At 33.4% G+C, this 15269-nt stretch overlaps 2 protein-coding genes and 1 long non-coding RNA gene across 5 annotated transcripts; all 3 read left to right on the top strand.

Moving 5' to 3' along the window:
• The first annotated feature begins 333 nt into the window (after window positions 1–333).
• On the top strand, window positions 334–2632 carry LOC128244121 (CD166 antigen-like). Its single transcript, XM_052962141.1, has 4 exons — window positions 334–452; window positions 789–1077; window positions 1416–1736; window positions 2001–2632. The coding sequence occupies exons 2-4, from the start codon at window positions 1008–1010 to the stop codon at window positions 2414–2416; spliced, it is 807 nt and encodes a 268-aa protein (XP_052818101.1). The 5' UTR covers window positions 334–452; window positions 789–1007; the 3' UTR covers window positions 2417–2632.
• Window positions 2633–2732: 100 nt separating this feature from the next.
• LOC128204614 (uncharacterized) lies at window positions 2733–4292 on the top strand. The gene is made up of 3 exons (XR_008256154.1): window positions 2733–2977; window positions 3431–3709; window positions 4169–4292. It is a non-coding gene; the product is annotated as an uncharacterized LOC128204614 (long non-coding RNA).
• A 1012-nt stretch (window positions 4293–5304) lies between these two features.
• LOC128225076 (pregnancy-specific beta-1-glycoprotein 2-like) lies at window positions 5305–14842 on the top strand. Of its 3 annotated transcripts, XM_052935096.1 has the most exons (11): window positions 5305–5360; window positions 5661–5759; window positions 6401–6441; window positions 9462–9767; window positions 9939–10259; window positions 10547–10837; window positions 11396–11735; window positions 12054–12356; window positions 12793–12912; window positions 13238–13280; window positions 13481–14842. In XM_052935096.1, the coding sequence occupies exons 3-7, from the start codon at window positions 6429–6431 to the stop codon at window positions 11539–11541; spliced, it is 1077 nt and encodes a 358-aa protein (XP_052791056.1). In that variant the 5' UTR covers window positions 5305–5360; window positions 5661–5759; window positions 6401–6428; the 3' UTR covers window positions 11542–11735; window positions 12054–12356; window positions 12793–12912; window positions 13238–13280; window positions 13481–14842. The 3 variants fall into 3 exon arrangements, with proteins under 3 accessions (XP_052791056.1, XP_052791055.1, XP_052791054.1); XM_052935095.1 differs by lacking the exons at window positions 5305–5360; window positions 5661–5759; window positions 6401–6441 and adding an exon at window positions 8986–9112 and having other exon boundaries at window positions 12063–12356; XM_052935094.1 differs by lacking the exons at window positions 5305–5360; window positions 5661–5759; window positions 6401–6441 and adding an exon at window positions 8986–9112.
• The last annotated feature ends 427 nt before the right edge of the window (window positions 14843–15269 follow it).

Genomic DNA, 15269 nt, shown 5'->3' with positions numbered 1-15269 from the left:
CATTGTGGTATATTAAAAAAACCCGTAATACTTGTGGTAAATCTTATTTGGGAGTAAGAGTGCATATTCCATGTTGTAAAGCATTGAAACATTTGTCTATGAAAACATGCACTCCCAGTTTCACAAAAATGAATCATTATGAGTCGGTATTTGGGTACTTATGAATGGCTTTGAAAAGTAAAAATTTAACAAAAGATAAACATCAACGATCACTTATAAACCGCTTCTCTGAAAGAAAACATCTTTACTCAGCATTCTTGTCATCCTTGAGTATGTGTAAATAAGGAAGTTTAAACACATTATTGTTTACTTTGCTGTTTAAGTAGGTTGCATATCAATTCAAATTAGCCTATATATATGGATTCATTATCGTGAAAAAATGGTTTTAAAATGGAATTATATAATATATGCATGCAGCGTATTTTACTGCATGTACGCAGTACTCTCGTCAGGTAGCTCGTATTGTTTTTATTTTTTATTACAAAGGCAGTACAAACAATGTTGAAGATTCAAATGTTGATGTTAACAATGTTTAAGAAACCAGTTTACATACGGAAATTAAATGGCAATACTAGTCTAAATATTGAAGTATAATTTCAAAAAAAGATACGTACATAATTAATTTGATAAAGTTGCCTACTGCTATATCTTAAGAAAAGGGTATCGCTGTTTTCGTTTTTGTATCGTGATAAATATATAAAATAATCTGGGTAAAAGGAATTCAATTGCGAGCAAAATTTCATGAATATAAATGTCTTTTTTCATTTGTTTTTGCTTAACCTTTTCAGATATCATATCGTTTGAAGCAAACGCAACGTTTGTAGAAAACAGAAGCTCAGTCCTTCTTAAGTGTTTATCTCAAAAACAGGCGTTGGACATACGTTTATCTCTGTTCATGTAATATCTTTGGTTGCCAAACTATAAGTACCGATTACATAATAATACAGAACACTTCTAGCGACAGTTACATCGAGAATTATCTGACCATAAAACGTTTCTCAGAAACAATGACTGGATCGTACATATGTAGATCGTCGGATATTAGACATTGTAAAATGATTAATCTTACTCTTGCAGGTTTGTATTTTAGTTTCAAAAATAACAGTTTGCATCACAAATACGAAACATATGAGAGGCAGTATTTTTAACAATCAACCAATGCAACGACTGTAATCATACATTTTTATAAAAATATTACAAGCTATATCATCAATGACGTCACTTGTTTAATCGGCGTCATACACCTTTTCCACAATAAAGCGTCATTTGACCAATCATAAACCTCATTTTATTCAGATCAGAGGTATTCTAAAGATGTTGTTCAACTGAATACGAACGCAATTGAATGGAAATGCAGACATCTAAGGATGCGCAGTAGGAGTGTAAATAGTATTACATGTTTATTTTCCATTTAGTTCCTATTACGTATGTGAATCTAAACCCGACGAACGATCCAGTGTCGGTCATTGATAACACCAGTTATCAGTTTGAATGTGAGACATCCATTTGTCGCCCATACGCTACAGTGAAATGGTATAAAGACAACAGAACTATCGATGACATTGCTGACGACATTGACCTTACACACCTATCAACATCAAGGCTAGAAAACGAAGTTACAAGAAGCGTTCTACAAGTTCAGCCAACAAAAGTCGACCACGGAATGAGATTGTTTTGTCTTGCTAATAACGGAGGTCCTGACATATATTCTTCGAAGCAAATTTTGGATGTATTGTGTAAGTAAAATATATATGTGTGTTTCCTATCGACAGTTTATCATTTTACTAATCTGAAACAAGTCATGATCGATGTTGTTGTGTTTTTCTAAGACTTGGGCTTGACCTTTTGTGTATGTAAATAGAAGATTGCTTAAATGTGTCTGTTTAGTGGGCTTGTCCATGTAGAGTCTTTTGTAATTCTAGCCAATAAAACAGCAGCAAGAATATTTCATCTCTCTTTATATATACATCTCGTTCTCTCTCAACCTTTATACATTCCAGATGAACCGAGCATTCCAAAGTGTCAATTCAATAGCTCAATTGTGAATGAAAATATCTATATACGGGAAGGTCAGGATCTCAGCATTGAATGTTCAGCTGATGGTTATCCACCCCCTTTTCTGATTTGGACTTACCCTGGAGGAACTTTCTCCGGTCCTACCCTTAGTTTAAGAAAGGTTGCAAAAGATGCGAGTGGGAATTTTACATGCTCTGCCCAAAATACTTTGAAACCAACCTATGGACTAGAAGTCACGCGAGCTACAAGCTTTACCTTTGTTGTTAATGTTTACGGTAACAATCTTTCTTACGTACTCTATCACCTTAAACTCATATTAGACAAGGATTCAATGATGTTTATATGTTTGTGTCTAGATAGTATATTGTCGATTCGGCCATTTCATTTGAATGTTCGGTAAATGGGCTTGTTCCTGGATTATTATTGTATTTTCAATGTCACAAAAAATAAATTTCCAGTCATCATTCGACTTAACATAGACAAGGAAATAAATAGCCCCCTCCCCCCTAAAGGAAGGAGTATCTGTATATTTGTATACGAGATATACGTAATACAGGACTCGTTACATTTGAAAAGTTGACAACGGACCGAATAGAATGCTACTATGTATTCTACGTTTTAGCTCCGATCGATGACGTATTTATTTCTTCACCAAAAAATAATGTGGTCGTCTTACACGACAGCGAAGAGCTTATTGTGAAGTGCGAATGTTTAGATGGTATTCCAAAAGCAACGTTTGAATGGTCTTTAGAAAATGCAACCAATGGCAACAAGACCGATGACAAACTTGTTGCAAATGATAATGGCGTTAGCCTCGACCATCAATTTCAAAATGGTACAACTGTCGGTTATATTGCATACAAAGCCAAGCCTTCTGAAAGCGAAATGAGACTATATTGTGTTGCAAGGACTGCAGTTAATGAACTTAAAGCAAGTAATTCTGTGCTGCTGGCTATAACTGGTAAGGAAAACCATGAATTAGCGATGGACACCCGTGTAAAAAAACACAAACCGTTTTGAGAACTGAAATTCTCAAATATTTATTTTACGACCAATATCACATGTACTTAATAGATAAATAAAAACAATAGATGGCAGAAAAAACAACAGGAAGTATGTTTCGGTTTTATTTTTAATATAAAAATTAGTATAAACATAAAATTTTGAATTTCTATTGCAACTTTTCTTATCTCAACTTATACAGACACTGTTTTAAATTAAACTGTTTACTAGTCGTAAACAATATATTAGTCTTTACAAAGTGTGATTTTCTTGCATATTGGATAATGAATTAACAGTGAATCTTAAATGAATACGACAAACAGAAAATAAAAACATGTGCTTGTAAATGCATGAACTATTTTTGATTTTGTACAAACCTCTGATTTTGTTTCCAATTTCTATTTCTAAAAAGGCATCCAGACACGCCTTATAACATTCAGGTAAAGGACGTTACGAATAATGAAGTGACCTTCACATGAGATCAGCTTTACACTGGAGTTGCCATAGAACTTCGAGAAAATGCAAACAAATGGAAGACATATGAAATAGCAGAGTTCATCAGAAATAACACAGATATGGGAGCTACCTTGAATAATCTAAATGCATCAATGCGTTGCAAATTTGGTGTACAATGTGTTGGGCCGAAGCAAAACTTCTGATCAGATAAACTTTCAAACACTTGAACAAAATGGTAAACCATATTCTAATATATTAGCGTGCAGACTTTAAAAGTACTGTCTCTGAAATATGTCAAGAAATAACAACTTTTCAATCGTAATTGTTGTTTTTTTCTAAAATTAGAACATAGTAAGTAATTTTATCTCCTTCGGAATATATTTGGTTACCTATTTGTATTAACTTGCATGGTGAGTACATGAATTGGGTAGGAAGTGTCAAATCGTCAAATGGTTTCAAACCATTTCGATTTATTATCATGCATAGTATCGTATTATCGCATGAATAAAATTGAATTAAATTATTAGTATTCCTTTAACTTTAGATAAAATGAGTTTTAAAGAATGAGTAAATCTGTAAAACACCTTGTAATGGATCTTAATGTATGATACAATCAAAAATGATACATTTTGAAGTGTTTTTCAGTGGTTAAGATCAAATCAAACATTGAATGAAAATAATTTTAATTGATCAGAGAAAGGCACATTTATCTCATTTTGGCAAGCTGCACTGCTTGGTGGAATTTTCGGAGCGTTGATACTAGATGTGGCGCTCGGGTGTGGTGCTACGTGCTTTGTGTTAAACTTCGCCTGGTAGAGGTAAGCCATATATGCCTTATTCTAACTGTTCGGCATATTAATTGATATAACGATGGTACTTTGTTTGTCGCTTGGGGTGGTGTTGTGTGTCTTGTGGTTGAATTTGTCCGTCGCAAAGGTTTGTCACAGTCAATAATTTAGGACGACGGTCTGATCATAGAATGTAATTAGAAGTTCTAATGTGTATGTAGTTTCAAATACACTATATATTGTGATCAAATTCATACATTGTTTTGGTAAAATATATTTTTACTTCTCACAAATACCGATTTCCAACAAATGTATCATTGTAAACAAACTGTTACTTCGCTTTTTATTTTGTACTTATCATTTTTAAATGTTACCATTGACACTCACATAACATTCTTTATATTCCATTTAAGCATTCAAACAAGTACTTGCCACAACAACAACTAAAGTAAAAAGGTAAATATTAATAAGTAGACTTAGCATACATTTACATTTCTGGCTAGGCCTTAGGGATCATTGAATGTGTCTCATAAACGAGTTAACACCCCATGTAAACCCGTTTCTGAGCGAAATCGTGTTTCACTGACCATTCTTCCAAGGCGATGATACCATCGTTATTTGATGAAGCTAAAGTGTAGTCTGTTTGTGATGTTTGAACGTGTGTGTCTCTCAGTGTTGTTAAGGTCCTTACCTTGTGCCACTTAACAGAGTTCCTATTAGACGTTTTGACAACTGGACTTGTGCCTGTTGAGTTCATAGTAATATTGTCACTTTAGTTTTCATTGTATGATTATCGACTTTGCTAATAAATACAATTTTAGACGCTTTTACGGGGTGTTGGTAGTGCTTTACGTTTCAGTCAACATTGCTGTCAACGTACGGTTTTAACAAAACCGAAACTGCTGATTCAACCTTTTAATTTAGTTTGTGCTTTCCAATGATCTCTTTTCAATAATTTAGAAAATATCTAACTCTGAATTACATGAGTTGAAGTGCCTGAAATCACACCTTGTGACTTTGAATATTTGCCTTTTTTAGATATCACGAAAGTAATGTTGGCGACCCTACAACAATGTATGAAAATTCCACGTTGACGAGGTCTTTTTTCATCATTTTTTTCTTTCCTTCTTTCTTTAAGCCGAGTAAACACAGTTGTTGTAAAAGTACTATAAAATGTGCATATTCAAACAAAACGAAACCAGAAGTTTTCGTATAACTTAAATAAACTTAAATAAATGGCATAATTTATTAAAATAATAGTACACATGCACTTATATAAATACCAACAATATCATCTTAAATGCATAGAAGAATAAGAGAATTTAATTGCATGCATTGCAATTCAAGAGTATTCTTTTTCTAGTAATTTACAAAATTTAAAAAAAGTTCTTTTTTTAGAGCAGAGACCGTTTCTCCATATGCTGAACTTGACGTCCAGACTATTGCATCCTACGAGATGATAAAGCATACTTTGTGACATTATAATCTAATAACGAGGTACAATGGGACAAGTTGTTGATTTATTCTAGAAATATTATCATTTATTATTAATAAATTGGCATTTAAGTCTAGCCCTTTTTATGCCTCTTTAATGGCTCTTGATTATTTTTCCGCTTTGTAGGTAGGCTTAAACTTGACACAAATGTTTGAAAATTAATTCTTAGACAATGAAAAAGAATGCTACAGTAGTGAAGTGCAAAGAGTAGTGTAAATCAATGGGAAAGAAAGAATCTATGCAATTCAATATGAAGATTATGATATTCTGCAATTTCCTACTATAAAGGCCTTTTTGAAAGGAGAAGTCGTTTTCATGTAGTTTGTAGCCTGTGTGAGAGTGTTTGCTTTGTTTCGTCTATACCTTAACACCCATATATTTACACCTTAACTTCCATTCCTTAAATGAACTGCCTTTCGGCAATTGCGTTTATCAATCGATGAACGCAACATCTTTGGATATTTTTGGATCGCAATTCATCGCATAACAATATACATAAAAAACTATTGGTCTTGTAATTGTTTGTATTGTGTCAGCAGATCCCGTAAAATATACATCAACATTTTAGAAAGAGTTAATTCAATATATTTTAAAATGTATTGCTGCCATTAGTGTGCCAATTCTACGTTTAAAAATGTTTCAGGTTACAGTCGGGTCGTTCTACTTACAGAATGGGTAAGGAAGGTATAACTTAAAGGTTTTCTTTATGAATTATTTGTTAACAATTTTTGAATTGAATTATTGGTGTAAATATCAGAAATGAATTGCGGCGTTAATGTCATTATCGAGGATATGGTCCTTCGTACTCCACACTCTTTCACAAGCCAAATTGCGTTCATACCCCGATAATGACATCAACCCCGCAATTCATTCCTTAAATAAGAACGGTAACAAGTACGCGGAGCTAGCGTGTGGATACACTGCCACGGTATTCACTTACGTTTTGACACCATGGAACGAAATAGTAACACCCACTACCTTAGTGGTTGGAATTATACCCTTATGTTAATGGGACTAACAGATGACGCAATAGCAAGAAAAAAAGAGAAAAATGTAAAAAACTTACATACAATTGACGTTGTTGGGTACAACGCATGGACTCTTACTTACTGATGTGTCACATCGCCTATAAAACATTAATCTTTCACAGTCTTTGCCCATCTTTCCAATTCGAAATTTACAGGGGTTGTCTACGTAATTCCAAGTATGTTTAAAAATAGCGTTGATATATTTATTGTACTGACATACAGATATGAATTAAACTGGAAAACGAGTATGTGCTATTTTAAACGGGGAAAGACAGATGAGACTGCAACATAATAGTTTCGTTTATTATTTTAATCATGTTTTATCGGCCTCCGGCTAGCTCCCATTTACAATTATATGCTTGTTTTGAGGAAATACTGTATTTGTCGACTTTTTTACCATCTGGTGTCTAGACCCTTTAAAATCAATAACTCAGGTTCTGTGTACAATTGTAGTACGTAGACAATTTGATGAATACACTGGATTCACTTTAATATTTTTATATAAATAAAATTGTTTTGTGTACTGAAACTACATATTCTATTTTAGTTGATTTTTGAACGTGAAACCATTTGATTGTTATTGGCATATTTAATTTCTGCAGTCAGTTTTAACATTATTGTTTGTATATATATATATATATCGGGAATTAATGGCAGTTTATATACATTTTGCGTTATTAACAACGTTAAACATACAAAAATTAAGAAATTATAATGCTTTTTAGTACGGATTCCGACCAACCATCTTTGGCGAAGAGATGTGTCGTCATCGAAGAAAGTTTGTGAAACGTAATGTTGACTTATGTATATTTTCCTTGTTTTTAACTGTGAATAGACATGTTTATGCATAATTCAGTGTATGATTTGTCATTTTCTATGTTATGTTTATGCTGCTATACATTAATGCACATGAACCCATGTGGAGCCCATAAAATGTCATCTCGTACTTACATTTTATATTTTTATAATTCTAAGTCTTACAGAGACCCTCCGGCAGTCCTTAATTTAAATCATTTTCGACATGTTGGAGGTCATTTGAGCCCTTGCCTTGGTCGTTTTCTACATGTTGGAGGTCATTTTAGCCCTTGCCTTGGTCGTTTTCGGCATGTTGGAGGTCATTTTAGTCCTTGCCTTGGTCGTTTTCTACATGTTGGAGGTCATTTGAGCCCTTGCCTTGGTCGTTTTCGACATGTTGGAGGTCATTTGAGCCCTTGCCTTGGTCGTTTTCAACATGTTGGAGGTCATTTGAGCCCTTGCCTTGGTCGTTTTCAACATGTTGGAGGTCATTTGAGCCCTTGCCTTGGTCGTTTTCAACATGTTGGAGGTCATTTGAGCCCTTGCCTTGGTCGTTTTCTACATGTTGGAGGTCATTTGAGCCCTTGCCTTGGTCGTTTTCGACATGTTGGAGGTCATTTGAGCCCTTGCCTTGGTCGTTTTCGACATGTTGGAGGTCATTTTAGCCCTTACCTTGTGCCTCTAAACGGGATTTATTTTTCAACAATCGACTACTGGCCTTGTCCCTGTAGCTTTCATTTTAAAACTAAATCTAAGACAAAAACTTCAATGACTCTACTTGCAGAAGGATTGTTTTCTACATATAAGAATTGTTTTAACTGTCTAACGGTGATTTGAAGCACATGTCAGATGTTATTTATTGACAACGACTTAGGTTTTGTTGACTGTTTTCTTCACCACATGATAATACATGTTGTGTAGTTTGGTTTAAATTGATGTATTGGTCTTTGATAGATAATTTTCTCATGCTGATATTACACTTTTTATGAGAGGGCGATATGCATTGTTGTAAATTCATGTGTGTCTGTTTGATAATTGCTTTTGATTATTAAGGGAGTAAATAAATATGATGATCTGGGAATTTTATTACCTGATATTTGTATATGTGTCTTTTTAGTATTATTTAGAGATTGTGCGTATATTGCACATTAGGCAAATGGAGGCATTAGATTCACAACATGTTTAAATACTATGTTTTCTGTATTTAAGCATGTGGTTATGTTTAGCATTATTTTCGCCCTTGTTCCAACCTTTATCTATCTCATTTAAGATAAAGCATAGAATCTGTACACCTCTTTGAAAGAAAACATGTTTACCCAACATTCCTCTCATTGAAGATCATCTTTCAGTTTTGTAAATAAGGAAGTTTAATCTATTAAGAGTTAAAGTTGCTGTTTAAGTATAATACAATGTAAATATACATTCATATTGGCAAGCATATGGATTCATTTTAGTGAAACACGGGGTTAGAATGGAATATTTGATTTACGCTTGGAACTTCTTTTACTGCATAAATGCAGTAATCTCATCAGGTAGCGCTTATTGTCATTACAAAGGGCAATACAAACGATACATAATATATACGTACATGGTTATGGATTAAAATCATGCACACAGTGTACTAGAAACTAATTGAGATACGGAAATTAATTGAGAATTATAATTTAAATAATGAGTTGCAACTTTATAAAACACAGATGCCTCCATACATAAGTTATTATAGTTGTTTCTTTCATGATACATCTTAATAGATAATTCGAGTGCTGCGTTCTCGTTCCGTTGTAAATTTACACAATAATCATGGTAAAATGACGTTAATTGCCGGCAATATTTAACGAATATGAATGTCTTTTTTAATTACTGTGTGCATTTTCCTTTCAGATATAATATCATTTGAAGTAAACACAACGTCTGTTAAAGAAGGCAGTGCAGTTCTTTTTAAGTGTTTATCTCAAAAACAGACGTATGTTATAGAATTCCTTAGGGACAGTAGTTATCTCGGAAAATGTAGTATTTTTAATTGCCTTGTTATAAGTACTGATTACATTACATCAAAAAACACTTCTAGTGACAGTTACAACGAGAACTATCTGACCATTAAACTTTTCATACAAACAATGGCTGGATCGTACACCTGTAGATCGATGGAGACTGGAGATTCTAAAATGATTAACCTAACTATTGCAGGTTTGATTTTTTGTTCTCAAAATAACCAGTATAATCTATTTAATTTGGGTCATATATAAGTATACAATTTATATGTCTTTAACATTCAAAGTCCTCCTCAAGGAGAACAATGCGGGTAATTATACATTTTTATAAAATATGTTTATTTTTCTACCAAATTGTTTTCTTTAGCTCCCATAACATATGTGAATCTCAACCCGACGAACAATCCGGTGTCGGTTATTGAAAACACCAGCTATCAGTTTGAATGTGAGACATCCATTGGTAGACCATACGCTACAGTACGATGGTTTAAAGACAACAGAACTATCGATAACATTGCTGACGACATTGAGCTTACACCTCTATCAACATCAAGTCAACTGAACGAAGTTACAAGAAGCGTTCTACAATTTCAACCAACGAAACATGACCACGGAATGAGACTGTTTTGTCTTGCTAATAACGGAGGTCCTGACATATATTCTGCAAAGGCAGTTTTGGATATTTTGTGTAAGTAGAACATAAATGTGTGTAGTGTGAAAAGGTTACCTCTCTGGACTGAGACATTTTTTTCTTCATACAAAGTTGAATCAAGTTGTGCACTATGAATGTGTTTTCCTAAGACTTGGCCTTGACCCTTGTGCCTTTAACACAATATATTCGTTAGATATCAGGTAACCTGACTTGTCCCTGTTGCTTCTATTGTCTTTGAAACCTTAACCAATAAAAAAACAAGTGTAATGTATTTTATTCATTCTGTCTCCTTGTCTTTCTCTATCAATATCTACACCTTCCAGATGGTCCAAGTACTCCAACGTGTCAATTCAACAGCTCAATGGTTAATGAAAGTATATACATACGGGAAGGTCAGGATCTCACCATTTTATGTTCAGCTGATGGTAATCCACCACCTTTTCTGACGTGGACGTACCCTGGAGGAACTTACTCTGGTCCTACCCTCCGTTTAAGCAAGATTGCAACCGATGCGAGTGGGAACTTCACATGCTCTGCGGAAAATACTTTGAAACCAACCGATGAACAAGAAGTAATTGGCTCTACCACCTTTACCTTTGCTGTTAATGTTCACTGTAAGAATACTACTAATGTACGCTGTCACCCGAAACTCCTATTAGATCAGGCATTAATATCACGGAAATACTCATGCCATTTTCCAATTTCAATCTTAGGATTTGACCACTTAATATGGATTTTTCTACGTTTAACTCTTTTTAAAAGTTTCGCAAAGAGAATATAGATTAATAACTTAAGTCTTTATTCCATTGAAAAAATATTCTGCAGCATAAAATGAACTTGAGCCGAACCCAAAAGATCATATACTTTTTTGGCTGCAGAGTTATTTATCTTTGGAATATTAACTTCGTGTCTTAACACATTCTATTGCAAAATGAGCATCTACAAAGAGTTAAAACATATAGAATATTTTAAATAATAATATTCTCGTATATGGTAAATTGAGTTTCGGTTTGGATTAGTTTAAGTATGTTCGTGATATCGTGGTTAGGCTTGAAAAATTGAGGAACAGATATAATCCATGCAATTGTATACACATTATACATAGTCCTTTTATGAATCTTTAAATATATCAAATTGACAACGGGCCGAATCATATTTACTCTACGTTTTAGTTCCGATCGATGCAGTATTTATTTCTTCACCAACAAAAGACGTGGTCGTCTTACAAGACAACGAAGAGCTTATTGTCAAGTGCGAGTGTTTAGATGGTATACCAAAAGCAACGTTTGAATGGTTTTTTAGACAATGCAACCAATGATAACAAGACCGATGACAAACTTATTGCAAATGATATTGATGTGAGCGTCGAAAATCAGTTTCAAAATGGTATAACAGTCAGCTTTTTTACATACAAAGCCAAGCCTTCTGAAAGCGGTACGAGAATATATTGTCTTGCAAGAAACGTAGTAAACGAAGTAAGATCGAGCAATTCTTTGCTTCTGGCAATAATCGGTAAGGAAATACATACAATTGTTTCCTTTTTTTCTTTTTTTTAATATCGTTTGAAAAATTTCAATTATTGTGTTAGGTTGAGCTTGTATTTTTACTTCTAATTTCACAACCTTGATTTCTTTTCTCTTTGTCATTTTAGTTGACACAAATAAACCTTTTTTTAAATATATACAAGTCGAATTCATTATATTGTTTTCGCAATAATATATTAACAATGCCTGTTAAAAAAGAAACGAATAAAGGATGTATTGATGTATGGACTCAATTATGGTTTTGTAACCCCTCCAGATTTTGTCTCTAAATTCTATTTCTTTAAAGGCATTCCAGGACCGCCGTATAACATTCAAGTAAAAGACGTTACACATGATGCAGCGACCTTGAAATGGAATCAGCTTTACACAGGAGGTTTAGAGCTTTCTGTTGCCATGGAACTTCAAGGAAATACAAACGAATGGGAGAAACATGAAGTATCAGAGTTTGTCAATAATAACACCAACATGAGAGCTTCTTTAAACAACCTAAAAGCATCCACATCGTATGTGTTGCGCGTCACGGTGTACAATGTCTTGGGTCGAAGCAACACTTCTGATGAGATGAACTTTCAAACGCTTGAACAAAACGGTAAAACCGTGTTAAATTGTATTTCTTTCTCTAAAAATAGAATGATTAGTAATATCCTTCTATATTAATTGGCTAACCCTTCTGTATTAGTGTGCCTTCCCTTCTGTATAAAGTGCATGGTGTTTTAATGAATTGGGTAAAACATGTTAAATCATCAAATGTTTCCATACATCTTTAGATAGAATTAGTATCATGCATCGTTTCTTTTATTTCTGAAGTATATAAATAAAGCAGGCTTCACTAATTATTTTCACTTTTGTTTAAGTTATTTTTAGAGAATAAATATTATCCGAGATAAATTTTGGATTACGAATTTTTGCCATTAAGCTCTCATATAAAAACATTTTTAGTTATAATTAATACATGCATCTTAATATAATGATCAACATCAATTTAAATATTGAAAAATAAAGAATTTAAATTTATTAAAAAAAAGGAGGTGTTTCATCATTTGGACCCGCTGCACTGCTTGGTGGGATTTCTGGAGCGTTCGTACTTGGTGTGGCGCTCGGGTTTGGTGCTGCGTGCCTTATTGTTAAAGTTCGCCGTGGTAGAGGTAAGTCGTTCATGCATTTTCCTTACTACTCGGCTTCTTTGTGGTTATAGCGGTAGTGCTTTATTTTGCGCTTGAGGGTGGTGTTGCATCGCTTATGGTTTAATAGTACTTTCAGAAAGAAGGTGAGATCACAAAATGAAATTAAAAGTTCTTAATGTAGTTTCTAATTAATGTGAGCAAACTCATACATGCGGTATAAATAGTATTACTATTCGTGAATGCCAAGATTTAAACAGCTAGCATTGACTTTTTTACTAATAAACTGTTACTATGAAGTTATAAAATTATTTTTCACTTACATAGCGTTCTCTATATTTCATTGAAGCCTCGAAACAAGTCTTTGAAACGACGACAGCTGAAGCTAAAAGGTATACATGAATATACTTACAATTAAGTTTTTTTCTGCTCGTGTGTGTGTGTGTGCGCGTGTGTGCGCGTGTGTGCGTGTGTGCGTGTGTGTGTGCGTGTGTGCGTGTGTTTGTGTGTGTTAAGATAAATCCAACGCAATTTTACCAAAATGTTTACAAAACCTTTACAAAATTTAGAACAAAGTACTTTATTTCTTCAGAGGTGAGAAAGATTCTACATATTCTGAGCTTGACGTCCCAACCATGGGAACTTCAACATCCTACGAGATGATAACGCATAACATGTGACATAAATATCTTAATACGAATTACTTTGTGACGAAGGTGTTGATTTATCATACAAATAATAATCATTAAGCATTAAAGTCTAGCTTTATTTAATGGCTATTTTTCTGCATAATAGGTAGTCTTAAAGCTGGCACCAATCTCTGAATACAAAAGTCCAAATTACCAGGCGATGAAACATAATTGAAGGTGGTGAAGTACACAGAGTAGTATTAACGAACGGAAAAAGGGAACCTTTGAAATTAAGGTTTCAAATGATTCTCTGTATTTTCACCTTAAAAACGGCCCTTGACAAAGGAAATTTTGTTTTCATGTAATTCGTACCATGCTATTCTAAATAGAAATCGACTGCAAACATGTTTAAAATGTGATTGTAGTTTGTGCTGAAACTACATATTGTTTTGGCATGGATTCGGGTGACTGCCTTAGAATTAGGTTGTCATTTTAGATTTCTGTATTCGACTTTAACATTTTTGTTTAAACTAAAGTTCCGAAATTAAGGACAATTATACACATGTGTTATCAACAACAGAGAAAGTCAAACTAATGACTGGAAATTAGAATGCTTTTAATACGGATTCCGACCGAACATCTTTGGCGACCATAATTACGTGTCTGTCATTGAAGAAAGTTTGTGAAGCCTAATACTTACTTATACATAAATATATATTCTTGTTTTAACTGTATAAAAAGCTTTATCTATATGATGTATTATTATTTGTGTATGAATAACTTTCTTAAGCTGATTTTACATATATTCAATGTTGTTACATATTTTGGGTAATAGAGTGTTTTCATTTTTATCGATTCATATGTGCTTTCCAGTCTATTTGATAAATGCTTTTGATATAGCAGGGAGTTATTAATTATGATACGGTTTTGGAATTTGATTTACGTATAATTGTGGATGAAAAGGGATTTTGTTTTTATTCTTTTGGCAAATCGAGGGTTTAGATGTACAACATGTTTAATATAATGTTTTCTTATGTAATTATATGTATATTTGGCAAACTTTTTGCATTTGTTCCAACTGTTTACCTTCGCCCGGGATGTTTGTAATTCAAGAATAAAGCATATTATCTGTACTGCATATCTTTACCCAGCATTCTTGTCATTCAATAACATCTTTCAATTTGTGTAAATAAGGAAGTGTAATCATTTAGAGGTTATGAAAGTTGGAGTGTATCTTACTGCATAAAAATGATTGCATAATACTCTTTTGAATGTATTTGATTAATGATATGTATTTCAAGGCTAATAAAAGTGCTCCGTCCGTTCTTGATTTTTTTAAAATGAATTGGGATAGAACTTAAGGCAGGCAATATTTCATGAATAATATATATTTGTAGTTTTCAGTGCTCTACCTTTTAGAAGACGGCGGCGCAGTTATTTTTAGTGTTTATTATCACTCATAAACAGACATTGAGTGTAAATTTCCTCTTGGCGATATTTGTATTTGATCATGTAGTGTTATTGTTGGCCAAGCTATAAGTACTGATTACTTAACATGACAGAACACTTCTTGTGAGAGTAACAACATCCACTGTCTGACCATAAACCATGAAACAATGGCTGGATCGTTCAACTTTATATCGGTTGATACATAAGACTTAAAAATGATTAATCTAACTCTTGCAGGTTTGTATATTGGATCCAAAAACACCGATATCAATATTTATAAGTATACGACACATATGCTAAGTA

This window comes from Mya arenaria, chromosome 2, assembly GCF_026914265.1.
Source record: "Mya arenaria isolate MELC-2E11 chromosome 2, ASM2691426v1".
Lineage (NCBI taxonomy): Eukaryota > Metazoa > Mollusca > Bivalvia > Myida > Myidae > Mya > Mya arenaria.
Note: the sequence above shows the minus strand (reverse complement) of the source record. Positions and strands in the feature narration are given on the sequence as shown.

Bases quoted from the DNA above. Each gene is read 5' to 3' on its own strand.
- LOC128225076 (XM_052935095.1), top strand. From the start codon at position 9,052: ATGGAATATTTGATTTACGCTTGGAACTTCTTTTACTGCATAAATGCA. The intron at 9,113-9,461 runs GTAGCGCTTATT...TTTTCCTTTCAG, and splicing joins AAATGCAGTAATCTCATCAG to ATATAATATCATTTGAAGTA. The intron at 9,768-9,938 runs GTTTGATTTTTT...TGTTTTCTTTAG, and splicing joins GATTAACCTAACTATTGCAG to CTCCCATAACATATGTGAAT.
- LOC128244121 (XM_052962141.1), top strand. From the start codon at position 1,008: ATGACTGGATCGTACATATGTAGATCGTCGGATATTAGACATTGTAAA. The intron at 1,078-1,415 runs GTTTGTATTTTA...TTTTCCATTTAG, and splicing joins GATTAATCTTACTCTTGCAG to TTCCTATTACGTATGTGAAT. The intron at 1,737-2,000 runs GTAAGTAAAATA...TATACATTCCAG, and splicing joins GCAAATTTTGGATGTATTGT to ATGAACCGAGCATTCCAAAG.